The sequence below is a fragment of the Apis dorsata genome, unplaced genomic scaffold (assembly GCF_000469605.1).
Source record: "Apis dorsata unplaced genomic scaffold, Apis dorsata 1.3 scaffold_19, whole genome shotgun sequence".
Classification (NCBI taxonomy): domain Eukaryota; kingdom Metazoa; phylum Arthropoda; class Insecta; order Hymenoptera; family Apidae; genus Apis; species Apis dorsata.
Genome location: NW_006263321.1, coordinates 593,634 through 601,878, shown reverse-complemented (window position 1 = coordinate 601,878; position 8,245 = coordinate 593,634). Strand labels below are relative to the sequence as shown.

General features: G+C 26.9%; 3 protein-coding genes across 5 annotated transcripts in view; 1 reads left to right on the top strand and 2 right to left on the bottom strand.

Annotated features, from left to right (window-relative positions):
• The window catches only part of LOC102678011 (histone-lysine N-methyltransferase E(z)), a 3,886-nt gene extending 2,585 nt beyond the window's left edge, over nt 1-1,301 (bottom strand). For all 3 annotated transcript variants that reach the window (XM_006607836.2, XM_031509595.1, XM_006607837.2), the window contains exons 1-4: nt 1,053-1,301; nt 671-984; nt 366-584; nt 65-281 (exon numbers count right to left, since the gene is read on the bottom strand). In XM_006607836.2, the coding sequence (XP_006607899.1) occupies nt 65-281; nt 366-584; nt 671-984; nt 1,053-1,188 (886 nt within the window). In that variant the 5' untranslated portion in view covers nt 1,189-1,301. The remainder of the gene's footprint in view (nt 1-64; nt 282-365; nt 585-670; nt 985-1,052) is intronic.
• A 1,681-nt stretch (nt 1,302-2,982) lies between these two features.
• LOC102677731 lies at nt 2,983-4,499 on the top strand. The gene is made up of 3 exons (XM_031509601.1): nt 2,983-3,200; nt 3,705-3,838; nt 4,124-4,499. The coding sequence occupies exons 2-3, from the start codon at nt 3,773-3,775 to the stop codon at nt 4,427-4,429; spliced, it is 372 nt and encodes a 123-aa protein (XP_031365461.1). The 5' UTR covers nt 2,983-3,200; nt 3,705-3,772; the 3' UTR covers nt 4,430-4,499.
• A 346-nt stretch (nt 4,500-4,845) lies between these two features.
• LOC102677314 (retinol dehydrogenase 10-A-like) overlaps nt 4,846-8,245 on the bottom strand; it is a 4,011-nt gene continuing 611 nt past the window's right edge. The window contains exons 3-8 of the mRNA XM_031509686.1: nt 6,307-6,501; nt 5,761-6,114; nt 5,579-5,693; nt 5,374-5,458; nt 5,161-5,265; nt 4,846-4,989 (exon numbers count right to left, since the gene is read on the bottom strand). Of these exons, the coding sequence (XP_031365546.1) occupies nt 4,917-4,989; nt 5,161-5,265; nt 5,374-5,458; nt 5,579-5,693; nt 5,761-6,114; nt 6,307-6,501 (927 nt within the window). The 3' untranslated portion in view covers nt 4,846-4,916. The remainder of the gene's footprint in view (nt 4,990-5,160; nt 5,266-5,373; nt 5,459-5,578; nt 5,694-5,760; nt 6,115-6,306; nt 6,502-8,245) is intronic.

Genomic DNA, 8,245 nt, shown 5'->3' with positions numbered 1-8,245 from the left:
AGAGAGAGAGAGAGAGAGAGAGAGAGAGAGAAGTAAAGCTTTTGTGTGTTATTCTTATACTCACGATGGAGAAAACAGTCGTATTTAAAGCATCTTCTGCAGAATAATGTATGAAAAGAATGCATTGTTTGTTCTCTAGCTACACTCTTTGCATTTACTCCATCGATATTTGGTGTACATTCTGGTGGTAAAATATTTGGATCTGATTTTTCTGTTAATTCTATATATTTTTCTTTCAATTCTTCTGGTCTACCTTTGTCCGGAAACATACTTGATATTGCCTAAAGAATTAATATAATAATATTATAATACAAATATATATAATACAAATAATAAAACATAATATTTTTACATATTTTATTTACATTAAATATGTGCATAGATGGAAATGGATTTTTATCAGTTTTAGCTTCTTCTAATAATTTTTCATTTTTAGCTTCTATTTTAATTCTATCATCTTCTTTATCCTTTCCTTTTTTAATTTGTTCTTTATCTTTATCTTCTTTTTCATACTGCATTAAAGCATTTACTAGATCCACAAAAATTGAATCATCCATGAAACCTGATTCTCTGTCTCCATGTACCTATAATTAATTGATTAAAATTTCTCATAAGCATTAAGTTATTTCATTATAATAAAATTAATTCTTATTCTTATTTTTGTATATACTTTTCCATCATAATTTTTTATCAATTCTTCGATAAATGTACCATCTTGATCTAAAATTTCATCTCCCATATAAGGTATATTATGCAACACAGTTTCATCTTCAACCATAAAGTTTTGTTGTATTGGTGCCCAAGTATACATGGTTGGTATAGGAGTAACTGCATTAATAATTTTAACAGGACAGGTTTGTATCTCGTTATCGGAACTAGTTACTTCAGCCTTTTTCATACAAGATACATGCGGTGGTATATCTTGCATTGCAAGCCACATTGCTTTTCCATCTGCCCATCTTTTTTGTTCAGACATTAAAAGTTCTGAAAAGTAAGGAAAGTTAAAGACTTTTTGCTCTTGTAAAATAATAAAAGAAAAAAAATATACTAACCAGACATAACCTTACGATTTTGATTCCAAGCTACTTTTACCTCATCTGCTCGTTTGTAGCGTTTCATTTGTCGTAAACGCATATATTCTGATTTCACTCGCTTTTTCCATTCTGCAGATACTTTTGCTTTGGACATAGCAAAAATTTAATTTGTAAACTTATAAATTATTTTAAGAACGTATATCTCGTCACAACGTCGTGTTATGTATTATTTTTATTTGACAATAGATATCCATGATATGCGACTGTCGCGACATCTCGTAGACAAAAAGCCTTATACTGATCTGAATCGATAGAAAATAGAATCGGTAAAAAAGAAAGATATTATACGAATAGAATAACATTAAAATGATAAATTCAAAAATGTATTATGTTAAATGTTAGCTCTCTTCTTCATCGCAAATTTAATAAAAATATAACGCTACTAGTAAGACTAATTTTAATATAATAATATATATACTTATATTGTAAAATGAAATAATTATATACATTTATATTATACATTATATTAATTATAAACATGAAATATGTTTTTTAAATATGTTATAGAATAATATCGAATATATAATATTATAATATCAAATAATTAATATTGAATAACTATAATATTGAATATTGAATAACATAATTAATTGAATAATTATTTTCTATAATTTTCTTGTATGTATTCAATTAATATATCAGACTTTATAATAGAGAAAAACAAATAGTGGAAGAAGGATGAAAATAGATTAATAATATTGAAATCTCTAGAATGGGGTATTTCTAGAATGCTGCAAATAAAATTATATAGATAGAGATCAAGAAGATAAAATAGTGTGAGAACAAAATTAGGAATTGATTATTAGTGACATCTTGTTGATGTCAAAAATACTTCAAGTTCGAACATCTTTCAAAGAGATGGCGCCACTAGTTAAATGTTTATATAAAAATATTTTTAACAATCAAAAGATGGCGTTCATCTTTAATTCTTACTTATCTATTAATTCCTACTTTATCACGAATATTTTTTTGTATATTCTATATTACTAATAGTAGCTTTTAGTATTCATCCGGGAGATGATGTTGTTTCGCAAAATTTTTCAATCTTCCTTTTAATTATGAATGAAATGTATTCCATTAACAGTTTACATAATTAAAGAAAAAATATTATAAAATTCTATAATTTTCAAAAATAATTGAGTAATATCGTAAAAAAATATATACGCAGATATTTCAAAGCGAGAAACTCATAGAAGTTGAGAGAATTAGGAAAAAGAATTTTTTTAGAAAAAAAAAAAGAAAAAAATAAGATTAAAAAAAAAGAAATATAAAAATATTAATGAAATTCCGTGATTCATATTGAAAATTTGATTTTCCAGTCAATCACATGCAAGCATCGTGAAATAAAAAAAAAGACATTAGAACATCAAATTTCAGATCAAACTTTTCAAAATGATAATGTCAATTAGCGAAATTATGCTTGTATAACTTATTCACACGCGAATAAACATAAAATTAATTTGAAAAAAAAAGAAAAGGAAAGATATACCTACACATATAGAACTCTTTTTGAGCCAAGCTTGAATATTAATAAAAAAAATGCAGCAATTGATTAGGCTGGCAAATTTTCTTGGTATTGAAGAAAATCTAAGCTGGACATTACTAAAGTCCATATATTAAAATTTTTAAAGGCATTTTTCCTACCTTGTCTCTGGTGCTTCATATTCTGTAACCACATCTTTGAAGAAGGTAAAAAGAAGAAAATAAAATTGGAAAAAACTATCTTATAAGCACTTGTCGAAATTTTAAACAAAGAAATTTAAAAAAAGAGAACAAATAAACTTTATTTATTTTATTAAATATATTTTTTTAAAAATATTTATTTATAAAAATATTTATCACTTTCTATGTATCTATGTATTTTATTGATAGATAATGTATGTTATCTATGTATTTTATTGATAGATAAATGTGTACGTCGCTCGTCGCTGCCCAAGAATGCGAAAAAGTACAATCGATTCAGAAACGAATTGCATCTGGACCGCGGAGACTTCTACATCCACGTTTCCGGTGTTCAACAAACTGATTGGATACCCTGTGAACAATTTTGTTCACGTAGACGTGTTAAAAGAGATAAAAATAGGCGTTCTATTTTTTTTAAAAGAGGTACATTTTGACATATACAATACTCATTTTATATCTATGAACTTCTTCTTCTTCTTTTTTTTTTTTTTTTTTTTTTTTTTTTCTTTTTTTTTTTTTTTTTCTTTTTTTTTTTTTTTTTCTTTTTTTTTTTTTTTTTCTTTTTTTTTTTTTTTTTCTTTTTTTTTTTTTTTTTCTTTTTTTTTTTTTTTTTCTTTTTTTTTTTTTTTTTCTTTTTTTTTTTTTTTTTCTTTTTTTTTTTTTTTTTCTTTTTTTTTTTTTTTTTCTTTTTTTTTTTTTTTTTCTTTTTTTTTTTTTTTTTCTTTTTTTTTTTTTTTTTCTTTTTTTTTTTTTTTTTCTTTTTTTTTTTTTTTTTCTTTTTTTTTTTTTTTTTCTTTTTTTTTTTTTTTTTCTTTTTTTTTTTTTTTTTTTCTTTTTTTTTAATTTTATTTCATTCAATAAAAATTCTAAAAGATAAAATTTTAAACACAAATAACAACGCAAATTTTTATTATCATTATATCACAGGTACGGCTCGTTTAAGGTGTACTGAAGGCACGTTTCGCGTGCATAATATTTATGGCGATGGAAATTGCATGTTTCGAGCGATTAGCTACATTTTATGGCGAAACGAGGATGAACACCGATACCTTCGTTCAATGGTATGATTTATTTATTTCTCTCTACACCGTGTTAAAATTAATTGATTCGATTAATCGTTTGTTCGAAACGATTATACTTATTTTAGTTAATCAAATCATAAATGCATTTCCAAATTATTTCTAATAATTTAATCTATTAATGACATTTTTATCTATGATGATTAATCTATCATTGACATTTCCTAATTCTAATAATAATTCTTCAAATTCTCCGATCAATTCTCTTCGTTTCTTTTCACGCTTCTTATTTATCAGAAAAATGATGGAAATTCTGAAATTCGATAGGTCGTGCAACACATCAAGGAAAATTGGCACGAGTACGGGCCTTTCGTGATAGCTGAATGGAACATATCGGATAGACAAACTTATGACAATTACATGAGCATGGTGGGCACATTTGCAAGTGAACTCGAATGCACGGTGGCCACCAAGTTATACGACATGAATCTGTCGATTTATCGCGAGATAAACGACAGGCACGAGCTTAAACGAGTGTTTTACAATCACGTTAGCTCTCACTTCGAGACAGCTAGGCTTTTATTCACTGGAAACTCGGACAGCGGTCATTATGACGTGCTGGTTCCCGATTGACGAATGTTTTTCGAGCAAAAAAAAGAAAAAAAAAAAAAAAAAAAAAAAAAAAAAAAAAAAAAAAAAAAAAAAAAAAAAAAAAAAAAAAAAAAAAAAAAAAAAAAAAAAAAAAAGAATTGAAGATTCAATCTAGATACACGTTATTCTTCTCTTTTTAATAGATACAATTTATATATATTTTCGTATCGAGATTTGCATATCTTGTAATTATGTTAATGATGACTCTTTAAACTTTTCGTCCTTTTTTTTGAAAGTATTTATCTTAAACTTGTGTCGACTTTTAAATTATATTTAAAATAAGAACATATGAACAGTTGGAATAAAATTTTGTTTCGCACGGAATACATACTTTAGCTACTTTTTCATCGAAGTGAAACAAATTTTTAAGTGAATTTTTTTTAGGCTGTGTATTATATTCGTCGTTCATAGACCATCTTCTGTTCAATCTTTGATTCTGACCAGAGAAGGATGAGGAAAAACTCGTTTTTCACGTGGGATAATCGCATCTGTTAAAGTCGATCCAGTTTGTGAGCAACGTTATTCCATTATAGATTATGCAACTGAAAAAAATAAATAAATAAAATGAAAAAGATAATTAATTTTTGTTGTATATACAAAAAAAAAAATAGAATAAAAACTTGTACCATATAGCTGATTCTCAAACTTTACATTCATTTTAATATTTATTTATTACATGATTTGTAAAAAATAAAATAAATCATTCAATATACCCTATTTGATACAATAGTTTGAACGTCCAGCTCACATTATACTGATCAGTCTTCACTGCTCTTACTATGTTCTTGCTTACTTCTTCTTCACTTTGCTTCAATGAGCTTTAAATGATCATCATAAATAAAATCAAATAAGATAAATCAGATGAAAAAAAATTTAAATCTATGTCGTTGAAATAGATGAAAAATTATCCCCACACATATTATTACCTGGATTTTGCAATTGGAGAATATGCCAAAAATGTTAAGTAACTGCTGTGCTCGCTCAATTCTTGACGCATACTTTCTATGAAATCTGTATCGGCCATTTATCAAACATTGATAAATTAATACATACGGTACGAACGTTGAATAAATAGATAAAAAATATATTTATAGTACAGCGATGAAAGATTATTATTCGAATATTACTAACACATTATAGCCGCTCTGGAGCTATGATAAGCGTCGCTGTTCAATGAGATTGGAGTAACACCAATTATATGGCCTCGTTTTTGATACAACATCATTGGAAGAAACGTCAAAACTGTCTGCGCGAAAAAAAATATATATATATATATAATTTTAAATAATAATAATAATAATAATAACGTATACCCAGAAATGGGCCATCAATGTCCTGCTGCTCGCGTCGAAGATATTCTCGTTCGATTCGTTGATACAAGTAATCAGAACGTCGATTCTTCCAATATCTTTTTTCACTTTTTGAACGGTGCCTCTAATCGCATCTTTATCCAAGAAATCACACTCGTAAGTGAATATCATCGATCCGGATCGCGACGATTCGTTCCTCCTCTGCGATCTCGCCTCGACGATCAAATGTCGTTGCTTCAATCTGGATACCGTTTCCTCGATCGTTTTCGAATCTTTGTCCACGCAAATCACGGAACAACCGTTTTTTAAAAATTCACTCGCCAAAGACTCGCCTAATGAGGAAGAAATGCCGGCAATCTGAAAAAAAGAAAAAATTAAAATTAAAAATAATTTCGATTCTTTTTTTATTTTAATCTTAATATATTTTATATATATATATATATATATTTTATCAATTCATAATTCAGAATTCGAAGTAAGTAAGGAAGAGTAAGAATTTTCGAGAGGAATAACGGAAGCCGAAAAGGGGAAATATTTTGGTATTCTTACCAAAATTATGTCTCCTGTTAAATCCCTGGGTGGTTTCGGCAATAAAGATTTTATGAACGTGAGAATGGCCAGGAAAATACTCAGAAAGGTGCTAATTAAGAATTCGAAGGTGAGGAAGAACCAAAGAGTGGACACAGAGTGTCTCAGTTGTGAATTTACAACTATCGCATCATCCTTTACGGAAGACATCGTACACTGAAAGAAGAAAATAATGAAGTTAATAGTAAGTTAATAATAAGTTAAACGAGAAGATAAAAATAAATAAATCTAAATCGATAAACCGAATGAACCGAAGTGTTTGGGAAGAATGTTAAATATTAGAAAAAAAAAAAAAAAAAAAATAATTGTAGAAAAATAAAAATAAAGATTTGAATGACCAAAGAAATTATTGCACTCGCGAGGCACTCGATAAATGTACTCTTATACGAAAATCTCGTGCTCTGCGAAAGTATTCATTCGACGAAAGTAAGGTAACGATATTACATAACGTGAAAATTATTCGATTGTTAATTTAAATATATTTTAACAGTTTCGTTTCGAAATTCGAAATATTATCAATATTCGACCGATTTCACAGTTAACAAAATCGAAGCACCACTGGTTATCCAACAAATTCGAAGCCTTTATGAACCTTTCATCCCCTCTTGAAGAGTTTATAAGGCTCGCCTAAATACCATAGTGTCGATTTTATTCTTGCATTTCGTTTTCCTAACATTTTATCTACCCAATCCTGGAGTGTAGGCACGGCTGCAATTTAACTTGATATTTTAATTTTATTTTAACCTGGATCCATTATATATATATATAATTATGGAATGTTGTTCCTCTAGATTGGCCAGAAAATGTTATTAAAAATTTTCTTAATTTATTTTCTAAAAAATTTAAGATAGATTTACTTTATGAGATTTGAATTGTTTTTGTTAATGTAAAGAAACAAATGAATAAGAAAAATTTAAGTTTAAAGAAAGGATCATGAAAAGAATAAACAAAGAATAAATATTGAGAAAGAATGAGAAAGAATGATCGAAAAAGAAAAAGAAAGTCTCGACCCATTCGCTTTAAACCCTTCTTTTCTTTCTTCGGGTTGCTACATAACTTTATAACGAAACTAGGCTATTAATTACAGCGTAAAAAGTACATAACGGGTACATAATTTTTCCAGAATGTGACATAATATACGGTACTTCTGGTTTTTTATAATTCATCATATTATGATAATACTCTTTTATCATTCCTCTTTTTTTATTTATTACACCAAAATTTCCTACTTTTTATCCAACTTTTTATCTAATTAGCATCACTTTCTTGAAAATATTTTGATAAATACTATAATTATAATATTATCAATACTTCGTATATTACCATGATATTATAATTTTATAACAATTTATTATAAGTTGAAGATAAAAGAGAAATTTATATGTTTTATATATATTCTTAGGAATAATTTATAACAAGAAATATAGTGCGAAATATTCGAAAAAAATTTTAATTTCTTCACGGCTATATAGATTCCAATTTATCCTTTTTTTTTTTTTTTTATTTTATTGAAATATATAGCATTTGTACAAGTATCAAAACAAAAAAAAAATGTATATTGCACAACACGTATTACGTGAAAGCAAGTCTAAACGATAACGATACGTATAAGGCACGATTCGAAACTGAGTTAGTACACATGGAACGCAACCGGTTAAATTTCTTCCGTGTTCAACCCGTTGAATTTTTTCATTATTCATGAAATAGTTGGCCCGTTACGAATTCTTTTTAACCATATCTAATATTACATCCAGTTAGTTGTAAGTTAGGAAGTGGAAAGTAAAAACGATTCAAACAATGATTCGTAATCGATTCGAATGAATAGAAATAATAAGGGGGAGGAAAAAAAAAAAAAAGAAAAAGAAAAAGAAAAAAATAGAATACAATAAAAAAAGAAATT